This window comes from Carassius gibelio, chromosome B18 (assembly GCF_023724105.1).
Source record: "Carassius gibelio isolate Cgi1373 ecotype wild population from Czech Republic chromosome B18, carGib1.2-hapl.c, whole genome shotgun sequence".
NCBI lineage: Eukaryota > Metazoa > Chordata > Actinopteri > Cypriniformes > Cyprinidae > Carassius > Carassius gibelio.
This window is the reverse complement of record NC_068413.1, coordinates 6798254-6820119: the sequence shown is the minus strand read 5'-3', so window position 1 is coordinate 6820119 and position 21866 is coordinate 6798254. Positions and strand designations below refer to the sequence as shown.

Below are 21866 nucleotides of genomic sequence, written 5' to 3'. Positions count from 1 at the left end.
TTCACAGGTTCAGTATACACACACACACACACACACAGCTTGTCAAGTTGCAAGGTACTTGCATTTTAAAATATAAACTCCATTAAATATAACCCAATATTTATACAGTATATACTATATTTGTACCTTCTTTTTACAATGGTTTTAAAAGCAGTCTCTTATGATCACCAAGGCTGCATTTATTTGATTAAAAATACAGTACAAACATTAATGTTTTGAAATATTACAATTTAACATTTTAAAATGTTTCTATTTTGATGTACTTTTAAATGTAATTATTCTTGTGATGACAAATTATATATCAATTATACACATAAATGCATTTGGATAAATAATTTGTTCATGTTAACTAATATAAATTAAAATATATTTAAGGAGTTCCTAATGTCTTTAATGTCACGCAATATAATGTTTGGTCACAATATTGCCAGTTATTAAAAATAAATAAATAAATAAATAAAAAGTTCCAAGCAAAGCCACAGCAAAAAAAAAAAAAGTCATCTTCGAGAAACATATAGTGAATGAATGTGCTTTGAACGAGGGAATGATTCAAAGATTCACTCATTGCACTCATGCAATGTCACAGATTAATAATTCCATGTTTTCATAGAACCAATTATGTGAATGATTTACTGAATGACTGACTGACAAAACACTTGTTTTATTCCTAAACGAATATTTGTTCTGAACAAATTGGTAGAAAGAATGACTCAATGAGTATGTTAACATGGACAACATTAATTCAATTTTAACATGATTTAGTCAATGATGACAGTTGTTTGTGTATCTTCTCAGTGAACTACAGCTCTGTGTAAATGCTGTAAACGCTGCTCCATCTGAGAGCATGTGAAAATACCACATTTAATAACGTTTTAACTCCAAATTCACTTCATAACGTAAGAAAAATGTATCAAATAAATCCTTCTGTGAGGTGATGTGGCTTCTTAAGCAGAATAATCAAGACACAAAATATTTCATTGTATTCTAAGCAGTGATAAAGGCTATGTCGATTAGCATAGATATAATTTGTTATGATGAAAATTATACCAATAAGAACGCAGATGAACCATATATTGCCGTAGTTGTGTTTATTAGTCACGTTAAATCAATGAAAGCAGTTAAATCTTCTGTTTATTCGGTGCAGCACTCCGTATTTCTTCTTTGGGGCATATTTGGATTTTCGGCGCGAGAGCGCCCCTCTGGCCTTTGGATGGGTATTTACTGCTGATCACAGAACTGTGCTTCACTGAAAGATACGCATGACAATCACAGCTTTGGTCTAATAACGATTTATTGCCTTTGTGATTCAGTTTGGATTTACTGTCTATATGTGAAATTCTGGAGGGGGCATCGGATGGCATTGCGTGGGGACGTAATGACATGTACCATTAATTGATCTATGTACGGACACATAAAACATGAAAATGAAAGGATTATTCTAAAAGCAACTCATGTAAACACCTTAATAATAATATGGTCTTATTTAGAATAAGGAAAAACAATTTGATTACTGATGTCCATGTAAACGTGGTCAATAACTCCCTCATTGAGTTTGCTGCCACCTACGGACGGTCTCAATGAGGCAGAAAGCAGTATTTATGGAAATTAACACCATTACCAAAGTTAATAAATGCTGTAAAATTATTGTTTTATCATGCTAGCAATTGCATTATTACAATATTTTATATACGTGCAGTTATATCAGTTGTTATTATTGGAATAGTTTTTTTTTTTTCTAATCATAATTTATGTTTTATACACACATTAAAAGGTGTGAGCTGTTACAGTGGTACCTGTGGTAATAGTACTTTAATATTTTAAAAGTACATAATAGCACCTGGGAACTGATTAAATACCCCCTGGTTGGAGGGAGGCAATTTAGCTGGACAGGACGTTATGCTAGGACCTCTTAGAACAATGGTGTCTCCAACTGAGACTCCCATATGCAAAGATGTGCCAAGCTGTGCAAAGTTTATTCAGCCACTGAGGATTGAGGAGCATGTGTTCAGACAAACGTTCACTTGATTACTGTAAGCTTAAGCAAAGACTGTGAGAATCATCAAAGCTCCTTGTGTGATATCAGCAGTCAAGCATACGGACACACCACACATACGCTCAGATTCATCCCCCATCTCTTTCACACTTTTTTTTTTTAAGAGCTTACTGCCTGAGAACTAAACTGCATAACCGAGGTAACAGGAACCACTACCTCGGCTTCATTTCCATAAATTATCATGCCTCAGCAATGCAATACATAAAATCTAATTTATTATCATAATAAGGCACAAAAAGCAGCTCTTTGCATCGGTTGAAAATCATAACCCTGTAATTAAGTCAGAGAAAACCAATTTATCCATGCTTCATAGAGGCCTTGCCACTCACAGTCTTTCCTGTTGGCACCTTTTGGATAGTTTTAATTATTTAACCGCATTATGGCTGTCTCTCACAACTGTTTCCTGGACTAATACCACGTTAGTCATTATTAATGTCAAGAGGAAATAGAAATCAGACACAGTTTTGTTGCAGTCTGTCTATTTCCGTAGGACAAGCCTATATTTTATGAATTTGCATGAAAATGAGCCAAAATGGCTTCCTGTGGCACACACTCAGAGTCTATTTCCCTTTAAAGATTCCTATTCCCCTCAGACCCCAAAGTGATTCTATTGGCTGAAAGAACTTTAAATGCATACCCTATTCTGAGCCGGCTATATGTACTGTATGTATAATACCATTCAAAAGCTTAGGGCCAGTGTGTTTTTTTTTTACGCTTTTATTTAGCAAAGGATGCATTAACTTGTTTATACTGTAAGTAACAGTACAGACATGTTTGCTTATAAAGTAATATAGTAATGTTACTAAAGAAAAAAAAATGTTTCCACACAAATAATAATAAAAATATAAATATTATTAATATTTATAGCTAATAGCATATTAGAATGATTTGTGAAGGATCATGTTATACTGAAGAGCAATCACAGGAATTTCATTTTGATATTAAAATAGAAACAGTTATTTTAAATGATAAATTATTTTTAATAAAATATTACTGTTTTAACTGTATTAAAAAAATCATATTGACCCCAAACATTTGAATGGTAGCTGAGTGACATGATGTTTATTTAAGTTTATCAATAGTATTTACCAATTAAAAAAAAAAAAGAAAAAAAAAAAAGAAAAACAAAATCAATATAGAGGAATCACTCAAAAGTACGTAAAGAAAGTGCTATCTATACCAACAGCCTTTCTATTGCAAAACAGAGGTCGGTCACACTTTATTTTAGGGTCCAATTCACACTATTAACTAACCATTAACTATAACTTTTGCCTCAATTAACTCCTTATTTGATGCTTACTTATAGTTTATAAGGTAGTTGTTAAGTTTAGGGAATTGGGTAGGATTATGGATGTCATGCATTATTTGTACTTTATAAGCACTAATAAACAGCCAATATGTTAATAATAGACATGCTAATAAGCAGCTAGTTATCAGTGTGAATTGGACCCTATACTAAAGTGTTACCCAGAGGTCAAATATCAACACTTGAAGACTGGGTCTAGGGGTCTAGACTTAAATTAAATACACTTTGCCAATATTAAATCTCAATTATTTGACATCTCAGCATTCAAGAAAATGTAAACTACAATCATGAGGACTTCACCGGCCCTGTGCAAGGAAATAAGATAAGAAACTAGCTTTGAATTATATCTTACACTGTGGAACTAATGAGGAAAGCCAACCGTATCTTGTTTCTGTATGAGAAATGGTTAACTCCCATAAAGAAAGGAGTCAGAGAGGCCAAGCGTCTTCATATTTATCTAAATTAATTCAGTTTTTCCAAGTGCAGTTAGTCTTTTGAGCAGCCACTGCAGAGTAAGCGAGACCTGACATGAACCAGCCAGAACTCTTCCCTCCTCCGCTGTCACCAAACTCTCAGTGCAGCTCACAAGAGATTATTCTGAATGCCGCATAGTTGTTTTATTTTTTTTTTTTAGACAATCTTTAAATTCCAGGAACTCGGTAGAATAAGGGGTCGCTGTGGTCCTCTCACTTTCCTGAGATGTGAAGGCAGTAGAGTTGTTGTTAATTAAAACAGACAGCTATACTACAGTACTGCATTGTTGAACAGAAGAAGAGGGACCTCCAGATAAACAGTGCACACATGTAAAATTACTGGTAATTAATCAACTCGTACAAATTACAGCAAACTTAAACTTAACTCTACAAAAGAGTTCATTTAACACTGGTGATTAATTAATGGTTCGCCCACATACACAAAAAGAGACATTAACATATGCAAACCCACAGCACCCACATAATGCACTATAGGAGCAACCGAGTCAAGTGTAATTACAAAAACACTTTGCATCCAAATGTATTATGTGTCATTGGAACACCATACGAAACCCAATTACATTTACACAAGCTGTGACAGCAAGATGTCTTAAAATCATTAAAAAACGAATTTATGTTATATTAAAAAAGCCAAAACCTCTAAATATGAAGGTATATTTTCATGTAAAAAATGGCATATCTGGAGTAAATCAAGAACATGTACATTTACAGTACATTTTCAGTTCTCATTTCAAATATATATATATATATATATATATTTTTTTTTTTTTTTTTTTTGCAGCACAGAATCTCGGGAAACTAAATTTGCATAGATCAAAATATTTTCATATCTAAAACAGATTTGCAAATTTCATTTTTTTGTGATTTTTAACCATGTTTCCTTTAATAATTTTAGGCTAGCTGAGCAAAGCAAGTGAGTTTCAGTTACAGTGATGTCTAATTTTGTCTTCTCAAAAATCATGCACTAACAACATTTACTTGTTTTAGTTTAAACTTCTACTTTGGAAAATAATAGCCTGAAGAGGGGACCTTTGACATTAGGTGACCTTGAAGATTTAAAGGTTGAGATCCGCTGCTCTAATGAGAAGAAAACTGGCCTGTCATCTAGACATGACCTGTTATCTTTCAGTACTTGCTGAGCACTGCACTTCCAAAACAACTAATGAGAGAAGGGTGCAACGGATGCAGATACGACGGAGGAGGAAATAGCTCAGTCACATCCTGAAGGTCAGGAGAGCAAAGGGGTGAGAGGAAAGTAATACATGTTCTGCATCTAATTTAATGTCACTATCACTAACTTTCCCAGCCTGCACTGAGGACTGAACAGCAATGTCAGGAACAACTTAACATCACTAAACAAACAAACAAAGTCACTTTAAATATCATCCAGCATATTGGCTGTGATATACAAATGTGCATTTGTTAAATATACAGCGTGGTAGTGCAGGTGTGAGAGCGATTCACTAAATCAGATGACACAGCTGTGTCCAAAGCAGTGGCATCACTTCACAGCTTTCACTGCTGACAAAGATACATCCATTAACATGCTTTTTTTTTTTTTTTTTTTCTCAAAAACACTCTAACCCGCATATAAAGAAATAAAATGCGCACCAATACAATATTACCACTCAAATCTGCTTTAAAATGTGATTAGATATTTAATATTTCAGTCGGATGAGGAATTGTTATGGTGTGTAGAATTAATCTTGAATCATCATTTAACATGCATTGAAATGGTTTCTCATAAAACCATACAAAAGACCTTGAATTAATTCAGCTGCAGTACATCTAAAGAACAATTCTCTTTTTAATAAATTAATACGCAAGTAGATAGTGTCAACATTAAAATGCTGTTCACAATCCACAATGTGATGCATTTCAGAATGAAAAATGATGGGGCTTGATTTTATGCATTTAGAATTAAATTATTGTTTTACACAAAGATTCAATTACTAATTTTTTCATCTACAAAATGTAATTGGTTCCGTTTTGTTCAGTTTATTTATTTATTTTTACTTGATGTGATTTGATTTCAAAGTAATCTGAATTATGAATAAATGTCAGATAAAAAAAAAATGAAAAAGTGGGTGTTCTGAAACTTTTAAACGGTAGTATATTAAAAAAAAAGGAAATAGAAAATGTTTACATTCTATACATTTCTTAAATAAGAAATATATCTAGCAAGTTGTGGCATATTTATAGTACTGTAGGTGTAGAATACGTAAATAATAAGTGTCTTATGGGGGGTATATAAAGAGATGGGAAACATTTCCTACACAAATAGGCTTCGGACGTCTTTTTAGAGTCTTTCTCCTCTTTTTCTCAGAGTTTCTAAACTGCAGCAGAGCCAAAGGGAGGAACAAACTCAGAATTATGTATACAGGGCTGTTCTGAAACCATTTTTTTTTTTTTCTTGGAGCAAGATCGACTCAAAGAGCTTTGAAGCAGAGTTGGACTGGGATTTCTGCACTGATCCAAGGGAAAGCACTACACTTTGACTGTGGATGGTACTCTGCTGGGGAACAGCCATTATCCAAGACCTGCTATTAGAATTTTCAATACAGACTGAGATATGACCGTGCTCATTAAAGATCCTCTTTGTTTTGCTCAGGAATACTATAATATCCAATTATTATGCATTGATTGTTATGGAACAGATGAAAAAATCATGCAAAAAAAAAAAAAAAAAAAGAGACTAAACCGTAATGGTGGATGAAAAAGATTGCACACTCAGTTGTTCTTGGACCCCAAAAAAACCACTGCTTCAACAACTACAACTTTGTTAACATAAGCTAATGCAAACAGAATTGAATCAATTTTATAAATTCTACCCAGTGTATTTCACAGACGTCTCCTCAGCATCACTCCTAACGACCTGTGGCGGTGAGGGAGCTTGCACCCAACGAGCCTTCCCATAATTCTGATAGTGTCTGTGTTTGTGATTTCCCTCAGGCTAGCAATGATGCACAGCTCACCTTATCCTGACAAGCCTGACAGAGCTAAATAAAGGGGTGGGGATGGAAGAAAACTCTAAAAAACCTTTGAGCAAACACATCAGAGACCCCAAAATCCTAACCTTGTCTGACACTTAGAGGAATGTCTGATAAAGCTCCAAACATGTCTATAATAAAGAGCCATTGAAAAGCATAATTATCCTTAAGTGGGTTTTATTTCACAAAAGTATCAAGCTAAATGTATGGACTGCTAGAGACTAAACAATCACACCATTCTTGGATCTGGAAATTTCCTGTGATTCAACAAAAAGATTGAATCGATAAGCAGCAAACAAACAAACTAATAAATAAATCCCTCTAGACCATTTCCCTGTTATCTTTTATCAATAGAGAGAGATACAACTGGCAGGATGTGAAAAGCATTATTATGTTATGGTTCCTGTATAAGCTTTTTATGATAAATCAAGAGAACAATATGTCTGTATGGAAAAATCGTTGCCATTTCTGTCAGTTAAAATAAAAATCTGGAATATTCAAACTAAATTAGAGGATAAATTAAAAGGAATAGAATCAGACATCAAACAAGACCTAAAAATAGTTTTTTTTTCTTTTAGAAGCTGAACCATTCCTATGTTTTTACAATAACGAATACTATAGAAACAACTACAACATATTTTATTTCATTTTATATTTTACCAGCATTTATTTAGGCTTCAAATCAAAGGTCTATAATACTCTTGTTGTTCACAATAACAATTCCACGAATTTCTTGATAATTTATTAATTCTGCAGCCATTTTAATCCTCATCTTTTATCAAGGATGCCTGATTGCAATTGTTTTTTTTTTCTCTCGATGCAGTCCTTACCATGGGACACAGGTAGAAAAACAGTTCAATGGGGATTCACTTTCTTTTGTACTCTCTGTCCTTGCTAGGGGGCAATCTTTGGGGCAGCTTCTGCTAATATAAGCCTTAAAAGAAATGCATGCCATATCAGAACTGTGTTAAAGGGAATATGGGACAAAGGTACAGAAAAAAAGTGGAAAAATGATAGAGTGATAAAGAGATGGATAGAACAAATGACAGAACGATAAGCAGAACAAGGGATAATTAAAGATAAAACAATAGAATGACAGAATGAAAAACTGATAGACAGACAGGCTGACCAACTGACAGAATGATGATAGATAGATAGATAGATAGATAGATAGATAGATAGACAGATAATAAAACACTCGATAGAAAAACAAGACAGATGGACAGACAGACAGACACAGACAAAGATGATAGATACTAGAACACTAGATAGAAAAACAAGACAGACAGACAGAGAGCTTCTCTCAAGCTTTCCCTCTGTCTCTCCCATTCATTTTTGCTGCAGCGTGCTCTTTTTTTCTAACTCAGTCCTGCCACTTATAGCCTAAGGTGAAAGCTATGGTACTTCAAAGAGCCTTTTACTGGCAAAAGGAGATCAAAAGAGGTGAGGCAGACAGTGAGAGGACAGATATAGAAGAGATAAAGAATGAAGAGAGGACAGAATTAGAAAGAGAAGGGAGAGAGCTCATATGGTTTGTGATGAGGAGGCCTCACACTAACTAGCAGGATGGAGCAGCAATAATGGCAAAGCACATGATCACAGCAGCGCACCGAGTTTCATACTGTGAGTTTCATACACGCTAAGCGGACATGACGAATCACAGGAGCCTGTTTAAATTCTCCTGATCTGAACAAGCGTGGCACAGCTTACACTGAGATCACATAAGAAATGCAAATGTGTACAAACCACACTAACAGCAAACACGGTTGAGGGAATTAACAAAGGAGGGACAGAGGAAGAGTGTGAGAATAGGTGCTCAATCGCACAAAGCTGATTCTTGATATTAAAACGTTAGCTTTCCCGTAGCGCAAACATTTATGGAGGTATAAGCAGCAAGGTCCTCGGTTTGATTCCAAGGGAGATTAAGAACTTAAAAAATGTGCAGCTTGAATGCAATGTAAGTCACTTTGGATAAAAGCATCTGTCAAACACATAAATGCTAATATTTTGTATGTTTGCATTTTGCATTACCTTAATGATAAGGTAATGAGGCTTCAAGGAAAGTTAAAAGCTACATTAAAGTAATGATCTGTCAAAAGTCTCTAATAATCTTCTTAGAGGAACAGCTCAAAGTACTTGGTCAATAATGTAGTTGGGCAGCAAGATGAATGTCTGCACAGATGGTCAAACTCTTTCGTGCAGAGTTGTGTGCTCAAATGTCAAACATGACTGAAAACACAGCAAGCATGCTGGAATCAGGACAAAGCACGGTAAGACAAGAATAACCACATTGAGACATGTCTAAGTGACATGGGTCATGCTATCCTGCTCGTCCAAGGCATTGATCAGTTAGTGAATCCAATGAAAAGTTATGTGACATTTGCTTCAGTGTTTGTAAAAGTTATCCCTCCCATGTCTACCACAGAAGCAGTGTTACAGAAAAAGAACATACTGTAAGCATCATTGGCTCTAGAAATGGTTCACTTGGTCAGAAAGGCGCACATGAGATTACTCTATGTACCAGTGATGCTCCTACGACACAACCTTTTAAGACAATGTCAGTTGAAGTCTACCCAACAGTCTCTGTAGCATTATATGACCAGAAGAACAAAACCTGAAGACCATTGTCATACTTTACCAACCTTATGCTCTGTGTTTGTAGGTAGTCTGGGTCAGTAGCATTCAGAATGGCAACAAAGCTCCCAACGGGAATGTTTTCTCTCCTGATGACAACCAGAGGATCTGGGAAGAACACTGGTCCTTCATTCACATCCATAACAATAATGTTAACTGTCGCTGTAGAGCTGGGGCCATACACAACATCAGGAACCAGAGGGTCTTCATTTTCCACTCTTATCAGCAGTGTGTGAAACATTGAACTTTCATAGTCCAAAGGCTGAGGAAAAACAAAAGGAATTATGTCAGAGCAATTAGTTAACAAATATCAGACTAATGACTCTTCACCATTATTTTTCAATTAGTATTTTTTTTTTCTTGTCAAAAGTAACTTAAGGTATATTTTTAAAACAGGAACAAGAGTAGGGGCATCCAAGCCTCCTCCTAAAGGGCTCTTTTCCTGCAGAGTTTAGCTCTAACCTTAATTAAACACACCTGAGTATGCTAATCTCTAATGTCTTCAGAACCATTAGAAAATCACAGGTAGTATGATAAGGGTTGGAGCTAAACTTGACGGTGCATTGACCCTCCAGGGCAAGATTTGAGAAACCCTGCCTTAAATAGCTGGTTCAGATGTGATTTATTTGGATGGGCCACTATTCTGGTAAGCTGAAAGGTTAATAACTTTAATAATTCTAAGCAGCTCATGTTATGAAAACATTGGCGTAGGGTATTGGAATGATTGGGAAAGATCATGGAACATCTGAAACAACCTTCTGTCTGTACCGCATTAATTCACATGCTTGTTTTCATCACTTTTGCTTTAATTCTCTGCACTAACTCGATCGTTAAACTGAACATCCAATCAGAGGTCTCACTCTCGCCGATGCCGATTCAACGTTAAATCAGGCAAACTGCTGCCGATGTGAGCGAGATACGTGAGACGAGTGGAAAACCCCAAACAAAGTAGACTGACCGCCGCTTGCCGTCGTTTGGAGCTAAACTCTACAGAAAAAGTATCCATCCCTGCTTCTGTGGACCCACCATCCTGCAAAGTATATTTCCAAACTGGTTCATCACACCTGCCTATGTATCCTTCAAGTGATCCTGAAAAGTTTAATTAGCTGGTTCATTTGTGTTTGATTGGGGTTGGAGCTGAACTCTGCATGATGGTGGGTCACCAGGAGCAGGGTTGAAGATCTCTGCTCTACAGGACAGTGGCCCTTTACCTTTACCTGGCTTGCTTGCAAATCCTATATTGGCCTTTAAGTTTTAGTTACCAATCAACACTTAGTAACTTGTTTGTATACTTGGTCAAGGTCTCAATTGATAACCAAAACTTTGTAGGTTCATGCTGAATTATAAAATCTTAAAGCCTTTACCAATAAAACAAAATCAAGTAACTGAAAAATACATTGCGCACCTTTACTACTGACAGCATCCCTTCATTGTTGTCCAGGTTGGTCTGTATCTCAAACTTCTGGTTGGGATCTCCATTGATGATGGAGTAGATGGCTCTCCAGGCTCCAGTGGCAGGGTCATCTCGGTCATCCACCGTCAGGTTCACTACCACGCCAGTTGATCCCTCATTCACTGATGCCTGGAACTACAGCACAGGTTGTTTGATCTGTCAAACATTTGCCAATGTTTGAAAACCAAGACATCAAATTACAGCAAAACTTTAGAATTCATTATATCACATGTAAATTGTAGTCTGTAATCAACATCAATAATTCTCTTTCCAGTCTCTAAGCAGAAGAGGAGTTGCTGGTTGTAGAAATGAATTAATTTAACTGAAAATGAATGCTTTGACTAGATCTTCACAATTGAGGCCCTTATGTTTACAGAGATTAACACAACCAGTGGGACAGGCGCCTACTGTATTCAGCTAACCACGCACTACCTTGAGTAATGAAAGAAGCTCTGATCTACCTACGGCTACATCAATTCAATCCCTGCTTAGTCCTTCCTTCCTTGTTTTGTACATGAAGAATCTCTGTCTTACATCCACCTCTCTCCAACCCTTCTGTCTGTCCCTCTGTCAAAGATAAGGCTTAAGCTAAGCCTATATGAAACAGCTCTTGTTCTGTTTTGTCACTGGAGGAAAGCCACTGCATTCAGAATGCTGCAAATCTCCATAGTCCTTGCTCAGTCCAATCCAATGTCACAGGCCTGTTTGGGGTGAGGAAGTGTTCCTAGAAAGGCCAGATGAGCTTTGGTCCCCATCAACTCAGCTATCATTCCTGTTTAGTGGCTTGTGAAGTGAGCACCCCATCTATGCCTCAGGGATGCACTCCCTTTATAAGATCTGTCCAGTGGGGAGGGTATAGGGGGAGAGATGTAAAGGTCATCAGCATCCTGAAGAGGGTGCTGCCGGATCTGGGGGGCTGGATGAATTAAAGAAGTTTGCAAAGCAAACCAAAGTAGTTTAAACCCCCATGGAACTGAAGTACTGCCACTAGGCCCTCTCTCTAATTTAACGCTTATTGCTTTTGAGCAAAAGTAGTAAATCATCCAGTATTAACAGTAAAGAAAATCCTTAATGACATTAAAGCACATCTACGTTGACAACATTCAAGCTTAGTTTCTCACTTTTTCAAATTATGTGTGAAAAAATTCTTGCTAGCACAATCTGCTGTAGACATATCAGGCATTATATGCAGGTGGTGACTTCTAGCCTCAGTCTTTTTATTATATCTGTGTGGCGAGTGGGGCGGGGCCGAGAGGCGTGGGAACGAGGAGTGAGGCCAGGTGTAGTGATTGGAGATGAGCTACACCTGAGCCCCACCGCTAGTATCGAGTCCCACGTAGGAGATGGAAGGATATAAAACTGGAGTGACGACCGTGAAGGACGAGAGAGGACCAGGCCTGGGACATTATTTTATGTTGTGGCTTTTATTTGTGCGCACCAGTCGTCCGTGAGGGGCTGGTGCGCCGTTTTGTATTTATTTATGAATTATTAAAATGCTTTTTGATTGTGCGCCGGTTCCCGCCTCCTTCTTCCCGATGATTACAAAGGGAATATTGTTACAGTGGTGCCGAAGCCCGGGAGAAGGAGGGAGGCGCTGCTGAAGATCCCTCGCCGCTGTGGTGAATCCGCGGTGCCCTCGAGCTGGCGAGGTATGTGCCGCCATGGACGCTCGAGGCGGTGGGCTGGAGCGAGTTGCCGGGGACGGGCGAGCTCGCTGCCGACCGCCCACGAAATGGAGGGGCGGCTGCCGTCCGTGAGGGAGCGGAGGAGTCGGCGCCGTTCGCCAGGGGGCCGGAGCCTGCCGCCTCCGTGACGGAATCCGGAGGGGCAGGGAACGGGGGACTCCTGCCGCTGCCCAAAATCGGAGGAGCCGTCGCCGTCCACCGGGCGGCGGAGGAGTGTCGTGCCGTCCGCCGAGGGCCGTCCAGTGCCACCGCCGGGCACCGCGGAGGAGATCACCCAGCCGGTGGAGGGCCGAGCAGCAGTGCGTCTGGGAACCGGATTGTTTTTTTTTTTTTTTTTTTTTCTCTCTCCCCTCTCTCGTCCCTGTCCCTCCTCGTTCCATCTCCTTTTCTCTCGCCTCGTCTGTCCTACCCCCAGGTTCCCGCAGGTCACCGTGAGCGGTCTCCCCCGGAGGGAAGGGGGGGGGGGGGAGTAGAGCGCAGTCTCTGGAGTACCCCCCGGCCTGCGAGGGGCGATGGGGGTATGTGGCGAGTGGGCCGGGGCCGAGAGGCGTGGGAACGAGGAGTGAGGCCAGGTGTAGTGATTGGAGATGAGCTACACCTGAGCCCCACCGCTAGTATCGAGTCCCACGTAGGAGATGGAAGGATATAAAACTGGAGTGACGACCGTGAAGGACAAGAGAGGACCAGGCCTGGGACATTATTTTATGTTGTGGCTTTTATTTGTGCGCACCAGTCGTCCGTGAGGGGCTGGTGCGCCGTTTTGTATTTATTTATGAATTATTAAAATGCTTTTTGATTGTGCGCCGGTTCCCGCCTCCTTCTTCCCGATGATTACAAAGGGAATATTGTTACAATCTGAAAATATAGATTTATCATTTCTAAAGCCCATCTCCAAATAAGAATATCTTATTTAGTAATATAAAGAAAGAACCCAGTGATTTTGTTCCTTACAAGAGAGAGAAGGGAAAAAATAAAAACAGAAATTCCTGGAGTCAGCCTTACATATAAGCCATGGTTCATCCTTTCTTGAAAATAGATCTCCATTTCATTTTTTCATTTCTGAAACACAAGCCCAGCTCACAGTGTCTTTAAAACCTGTGGGTGTCTCGAAGCAGACAAGATTGCACCTGTCTGCTGAAGGCCATGAAGCGATTACATCACTTACATATTACTTCAGCTCCAATGAGAGCCTTGTGTCTACAGTGAGCCCTGCAGGTGTATCACTGTCAAAATCACAGCGGCAGGAGATACGATTCCGCTATCAACCAAGATTTTATCATGTGTGGAATAAACAATTAAACAAAGGTTGTCACAAATGTTTACTGAGGGACGCAAATATGTCCACACAGCTTCGAACTGTGCATCTCCACATCGCTGACCAGTCGTGTTTCATTTAATCATCTGGGGCAGTGAAGCGCTCAGATGGATGTATTCAATCTTTGTTGGCTGCTGATACCCTGGCCCTGCCACACCACTGATAAGACCCCAATCCCTCTGAGTTCACAAAGCAACCAGCAGTGAGACAAACAGAGAAGCTATCAACCCCGAGGCTAGACCCCAAAACTGAGGGAACGGGGTGGGTTTGTATGTGTGAGGTACTGTGGATGTCGCCTAGTAAAAGCCCCCCATCACCAGAATACTGGGAAAATGAGGAAGGGAGAAAGCGTGTGGCCAGATAAAGATAAATCACTTTCTACAGAGGCACTGATGTGGTGAGACCCGGAAGCCATGAATGACTGGGATTATTTGGCATGCCATTCATTATCAATAATGTAGCACAGTGTGAAGGCATCATTGGAGATTTGTTTTAAGTTGTGCTTAATGCTTTAGTAACAAATAGCTCAGAAAATTCACACCTGATACTGTAACTCCCAATTCGTCTTAACATCTGTTCATGGAATCAAATCAACATTCATGACCTTTCGAGAAACTCTGCCTGACTTACACGTCTCAAATTGCACATCTAAAACTGTGAATGTGAGAAAAAAACCTGCGTGCTGTTTTAACAGCTTAACAAGATTCTAGAAACTAACACTTTGCTTCAGCTAAACTGGGAACGCATTCGAGGTGAAAGCACTCCAGAAGCCATATTCTGACAGCAAGAGTTGTGTGAAGAGTCTCTCCTGGTGTGACTGTGGAAAACAATACAGGTGCCTTTTAATGCCACAGGTAACCTCAATGATACACTTTCACTTCAGAGCCTCTCAGAGTGACAGACTTCATCAGGAGCCAGAGACCCCTACAGCATGAGTTATTTCGTCAAAAATTATGGTAACAGATTCTAAAAACATAAAAAAGGGCCATCCAGATGTTTAGTGCTGATTCTGAGGGAAGGTCTGAAGAATGGATCTAAACATGGCAGTTATGTTAAAGCCATAACTTACCCCAAAAAGAACATTCTTTATTAATTTACTCACCCTCATGTCACTGTAAAACCTACTTATGCTCTCTGAAACACAAAAATTAAATAGATAAATGTCTCTAAAACAACTAAAACATTCTTCAAAATACCTTCCTTTGTGTTCCATAGAAGACAGAATGAGAGTGAGCCTTTTTATTTACTTAATTCAAAGATAGGCTGTAAGTGCAAAGCTAACAGTTTTAAAAAGACTTAAGTTATGCTGAAAATTAAAGTTATCTGCTTTATCACCCATCTTGGCAATGCTAAATTGAAACATTATTATTGGCAGTCTGATACATTTTGGAATTTGGTTAATGTATTAAATCAAGCTTGTGTAGCTAGTAGGTTGGTTTCAGGTCTTATGTAAATGATTTAATATAATGGATTAATAATTAAAGAATTATGCTTAAGTCAATACATTGCACTTTAAAACTTTCTTAACCAGAGAAAATATATGTGTACTAATGAATCGTGTAGACATTTAATTAAGCATATTGCTTGTCCAATGGGTTTTAATCCTGTTTATGGAGATTTTCCAATCTTCGGAGTTTAGATCCAACTCTAATAAAGCACACCTGAACCTGTTAATCAATGTCTTTGGGATCATTTGAAAATTTCTGGCAGGTGTGTAAGAGTCATGATGGAACTAAACACCAAAATAAATTCCAAACCTGCAAAATTAAGTGATGCATCCTACTTTGTTTCATTCTGCTATGCACTGTAAATATGCATTTTGCTTATGATGGAAAGTACAAACTTCTGAGTTTGTTAAAATATAGTACATCAGTATTGTGGCATAATAATTAATAAAACCACCTTGATAATCACGTGATATAGTATTGCTAATTTTGCCATATAAACCTAGCATGCAATTTGTTAATTTATCATTTTATACATTAATACTTATTGTACACTATCTAGGCACCTTAAGCAAACAATTTTAAATTCACTATAATTTGAGATGTGCTTATTCTAATTTTGTATACATATAAAGATATATAGTACACAACTTTTGAGCCTATTTGCAAATTTCTTACCAACTGTATGACAGATTTGCAAGTAGACATTTTTAACTACAGATAACAGATTGTCTGTCCTCCTGTTATCTAGCAATGTGTATAACTGACACGCTACTTCATTTACTTAATCCTTAAGGACATATATGCGTGTGTTTGTGTCCAGATGAAATGAGAATCCCTGAATGTTCACAAATTGCCTTACACAGCTGATTTTATTTATGAAGACATGTCTTCTGTAATTCATTATTTGCCAGCTGGACTTCACAGGACAGATGGGACTCATAAAAGAATCTCAGAGTTATGACTTGTAGTGTTACATTTAGGATTGAAGATGAAATGTTAAATGGAATCATATTCTATTAAGAGAACAGAATTGTTTAATATCTTATAAGGGATGCAGATTGTGACAAAAAATTCTGTTTATCAGTATTTATCATTTTGAATCAGTTTGAAAAGTGTTAAAATTACAAATAAATAAATAAATAAGAACTGTATATTTGATAGTGGGAGACATCAAAATGTCATTTATTTTGTCATAAAATATAAAGATAATCATTCCCCTATCATTCCGTTTCACTCAATTTGTTGCTTTGTTAATTAAAAAGACTAAAATATAAAACATTCACAACTGTGATTTTGTTCATCTTGAAATATTTATTTATGCAGTGTTATAATTTGACTAGGTAGAAACATTTATGTGTGTGTAATGGTGTGTGACAGTACAATTTAAAAAATCATTTATTTTCCAAACAGATCCAATGAAGTCATTTCAGTGTGCTAAAATCAAAGCGACTGCATCTCAAATGCACTTCAACATTTAATTCAGTCAGACTCAAGTTTTGGTTCCATTAACCATTCTTTTAAACATTTAGAAAGTAATAAATTAAATTCTATAACTAAATAATGAGGTTATTTCAGTAATATAAAAAAAAACTTGCAACAAAATGTTTACACAGAAGTTTTTTTTTTTTGAAGAATTAATGTATTTTAATACTAAACAATACCATCCAAACAAATGTGACCATGATTTCCATCTATTAAATATTAATAAAACTATGTTGCAATATGAGTAACCGTTCAGCAGCTCTCACTGTAGATTAATCTCCACAAGAATAAAAGATACTTAATTAATCAAATCAAGTGTGTGGTTATGAACTGGTTTTCTTTACTGGTCTTTTCCAGCCACTATATACATATGTGTGTGTGTGTGTGTGTGTGTGTGTACTGTAGTATGAAACTGAAATTAGTATAAGTCTGGGTTATTACATTCAAATGTAATGTAAAAAAGCAAAAAACAAGCACACTTAAAGTCCTGATTGAGCGACAAAATTAACAAGCTCATCGTTTGTCTTCTAATGAAGTTAAGACTGATAAACTATTGTTCTCTGCTTTTCTAATTCTTCTGAGTAGTGTTTGATTCCAGGGCATTTAAAAAAATGCTTTCTTGGCGTCAATTTGAGCTGAAGGTTCAATCTATAAAGTTATGAGCGCTACGCATGTAACTGAAAGTCTCAAACAAAAAGAAGCTTAACACAAATTGATTCAAAATATTGAATACAGTGCTTTCAAATATAACAACCCTTCAGTGAACCAAATAATGAAAACCATGAGACGAATGAAAGCAAACAACCCACACATCACTTCACAAGCTTTGACTTGGCCTCCACAACAGAACTGTAAACATGCTAATATCTGCTAATTGAAAACTTTAGTAAATAAAACTTTCTCTCTCATACTCTCTCAGTAGATAATGTTAAATGTACTGTACTAGAAAGGGTTGCAGTTACTTTTACTCTGTATACAGTGATTAAAACGTTCCTTAATTAGACAAAATATCAGTATATCACCTATTGGCCAATAGAGTCATGGCTTTTACTGCTTTAATAAATAAATAAATGAATAGAAATTTCTGTATACAATGTTCTTTTTAACTTTCTTACTAAACTGATGTATCTAGGCACTCAAGCTCATACTGTGTGACAAATGAAGACATTATCCAGTCAGTATCCCTCAACTGAATATGCATATTCTTGCTGGATACGAAAATGACATATACATGGCAACAGATAGTATAAATGCAGCTTATGATGAGTAAACTTACAAACACATAAACATGGCAAAAAACAAAACAAAAACTAACAAGCTGGCAAAGTGAGCTGTTGGATTGTGAGATGAACATGTTTTGTAAACAATTTAAAACGCAGGAATGCAAATGAAGAGATTCCAAAGAAAATATTAGCATAATATGAAATATGCTAAACAACTATAATGTGGTCTGGTGTTTTCATTATACAAACTGCTCAGACTGCTCAGTGCTGTCATACGCACTGATGAGAAATATTCATTTATATTAATGCACGCTAAATATGCTGAAATGACTTTGCAGATTTGATAAAGGGTTACACAGTGTTAGAAGCTGGTTTCCTTCTCTTGACATGTCATGTTAGCATATTCTGAGTAAATTAATTTAAGCTCTAACTGAATAGCTGTCTTATTCATTTTCTTGGAAAAATATTGTATGGTGGTGCTTTGATATTAATTTGAAAAAAATGTCCAAAACATACATAGATAAAACTTTGTATAATAATATTGTGCTTAATAAGCTGTTCAAATATAAATGTACAGTATATGAATATTATATGCATGCTAATATGTAACTGAAGTGTTAATCTTACTTGAATTATTTGATCTGTTGAAAATGTTGAAATCTTTAATGATGTTTCTAGCATGTGTTTAACAATATTAGAAGTGCATTGTGGATCAGAAAGACTGTGTAATTACACACACACACACACACACACACACATATATATTTGTCAAAGACAAAGACATGTTACATTCCCCATAGGATTATGCATTCATATACCAATTCATATATACAGCACTTGTTAATGGAATGTAAATATCATTAAAAACAAAAGACATTTTCAGAAATTAGTTTGAGACTCAATATTATGCAGAGGAACTGTAAGAAATACTGAGAATAGATGAGTCAGAAACAGTACAAAATCCAGAAATAAGAATCCGTGACCATCAATAATTGCTGGTGTAGCTGTGGGAATTGACAATTGATGGTTCTTGAAATGGATTGAGTAGGGAATGGGAAATAATTTCACGTACATAATATGGAGGCTAAAACGGACTTTGTTAACAATACTGTTCACCTTACACCAGCGCTGGCATCTAGAATTATTAGCTGCTCTTCAAATGGAAAGGAAAAACTGAAAAAGAGACTGGGAAAATTTGTTAAGACTAATAATGAAGAAGGATTGTTTGCAGAACCAAAAGGTCATTCATTAACTAAAAAATTGAGTGGGAGTCAAAATGATTTAATCCATAATAATACTGAGTGAGCTATGGCTCTATTTGCACACAATGAACAAAGTCTTAAAGCAAAGAAGTGAGGACTGATAGGGAACATCTTGGCTGTCCTTCCTTAATTTCCTTTTTCCAAGGTCAAGAACCATCATAGTGAGAGTGATTACAGCCCAATTATGGTCCAACAGTTTCCATGGCTCTGTTCTAAAACCAAGTAAGATTATTGGGTCACACTTTGGACTCAAACTCCTAATTTGCAGATTATTAATATTTAGGTTAAGTTTAGGTATCAGGTAGGATTAGGGATGTAGAATATGGTCATGCAGAATAAATGCTTTTTAAATACTAGTATATACAGTAAGCCACCATGTTAATAATATGGATACTAATAGTGCGAAGTGTTACCAATTATTGTCTACTACTACTACTGTACATAGGCAGTTCTATTCACAAAACGATAAAGATTTATTCTGATATTGTCCATAGCCTGAGGGAGTTTAAAAACTTTTGGAAGGCACTGTATAAATGGAGACTTCCCTCACCTCATCCACCATCTTGGATGGATTTTTGTTACTAACCTTTTTGCAATGCACTTTGGGATTGCCTTCTTTTAAAGGGTACATGCAATTCTGCCTTAAACTTTAGCCAAAACAAGATATCTTGGAAGGCAGCATAATTATGCTGACTTTGGCAGCCTACACAGGCGGCTCACTAGATTTTGGAACACAGCCAATCACGCTGAGTAATAGAATTCCTTTTCTATGTTTAAAATCATCCCAAGCAGGACTGTGAGCGAGACCTTGTAAATGCAAAGTCAATTGGCTATTGTACAAATAAGAACAGCCATCCGTTCAGTTACCCCCAAAAGTGTGCCCAACTTCTGTTACTATCATGTTGTGGACTTGTAGCCATCATTGTTGATGTCATTAGCATTTTGACGGAGGCAGCAGTGTGCTGTCACTGCAGGGGAGAGAGGTAGCTAGGATAAGCTGTCATTTTCCTTGAGTGACAGGCGTGATAAGCCAGATCAGTGACTGCTGCAGCACTTGGAAGGGGTTCATCTGAAATGGATGCCAGTTATCACAATGTGCCAGGGAGGGCGGGCTAGTACATACCACCTGCAGTGACTAGCACAGCCTCTGGCCTCTCCCTCCACGGCTCCAAGATCCCGAAACAGGGAGCATGAGTCAGAGGAACCCGGGGAGACAGAGATAATAGAGGGAGGATGGATAGGTCTGCTATTATCCTAATAATACTCCCGCTGCGGGACACTGTTACGTGACCCCATACATTGACCGTTGCCTAGAATTATCTCTGGGCAGACAATAATTCTCGTCACACACTGCAGACATTTATTTTAAAAGACGAATGTTCAGTGGTGGTCCGGATGCTAAACACATGAAACGAACTAAGGAAAACCAAAAAACTTGGCACAGCCCAGGCGACTTGTCATTAAAAAAAGAAAGTGCATATCTTACATTCCTTGATTGATCTTCTTGGTTCAATCGAGGATATGATTTGAATGGGGTAGTTTAAATTCCAATTGATTTTCACTGTTAAGTGCAATTTGCAATGTAAAGAATCAGATATCACATAAAAGATTTCTGGGAAGCTGTGTCGCTCATGCAAATTAATAATGCAGCTTCATTGTGTAGGCCTGTTAGTTTTTATTAAGAGTTGTATTGGTTTTAAAATAGAGTGAACTACAGTGGGGTCTCACTTTAGAGCAGAGACAGAAATAGTTTTCTATAAATCATCCTGTTTATAACACCGCTGAATTTAAAAGCATTCATTGAACTAGACCAACTAATTTTTATGAATGAACAGAAGGGTACACCTAGAAATTATAAACTGTGTCAACGATCATATACTTGAAATCTGTCTGAGGTAGACCACATACCAGCCTGTGCTTATGTATGAGGTGAAACATCTGCTAATTAAGAAAAACTGAGGAAACGTGAGAAGGTGGCCCATTTTGTATTTTGTATAAATTGTATTAAAACAAAACAAAGCAGATTTAGAGTTTCTGATCATTTTGAGGTTTTAGCTCTCTTGCTAAATTAGTGGGAGATAAGGAAGTACATTATCTCACTTCAGGTGTAAGTAATAGGATTGGTTTTATCACAGAATGATAAATGGTGAAGCAGTGTGGGCTGTATAAAAAGCCAAATATATTTAGTATATTATTTATTTTTTTATTTGAATTCTGATTTTTAGGAATTTGTGGGGTGGAATTTAGTTTGTTTAGTCTCTGAAAGTAACATTTTTACTTGAACTATTCATTTAAATCCTTAGGTTAACTTCAGCCTGGTCAAGCCATTGCTTGGGTGGATTAGCCTGAAGGCCAGTTAGCTAATACCAGCAAACCAACTTGTGCAGTTTTCAAAAAGACTAAAATTTCAAAATGCACTATCAAAAGTGTTTTACATGCATATTTACTGAGGTCTGTAAGATACAGCATCTAAGAGGAGGAGGGGATATTCTGCTGATCCACTACCACAGCTCTCTAGTTC

The 21866-nt window shown here is 37.2% G+C and overlaps 1 protein-coding gene across 3 annotated transcripts in view; it reads right to left on the bottom strand.

Annotated features, from left to right (window-relative positions):
• Positions 1 to 21866, bottom strand: part of LOC127977809 (cadherin-13) — a 281167-nt gene that overhangs the window by 34569 nt on the left and 224732 nt on the right. For all 3 annotated transcript variants that reach the window (XM_052582947.1, XM_052582946.1, XM_052582949.1), the window contains 2 exons: positions 10883 to 11065; positions 9486 to 9739 (listed from right to left, as the gene is read on the bottom strand). In XM_052582947.1, the coding sequence (XP_052438907.1) occupies positions 9486 to 9739; positions 10883 to 11065 (437 nt within the window). The remainder of the gene's footprint in view (positions 1 to 9485; positions 9740 to 10882; positions 11066 to 21866) is intronic.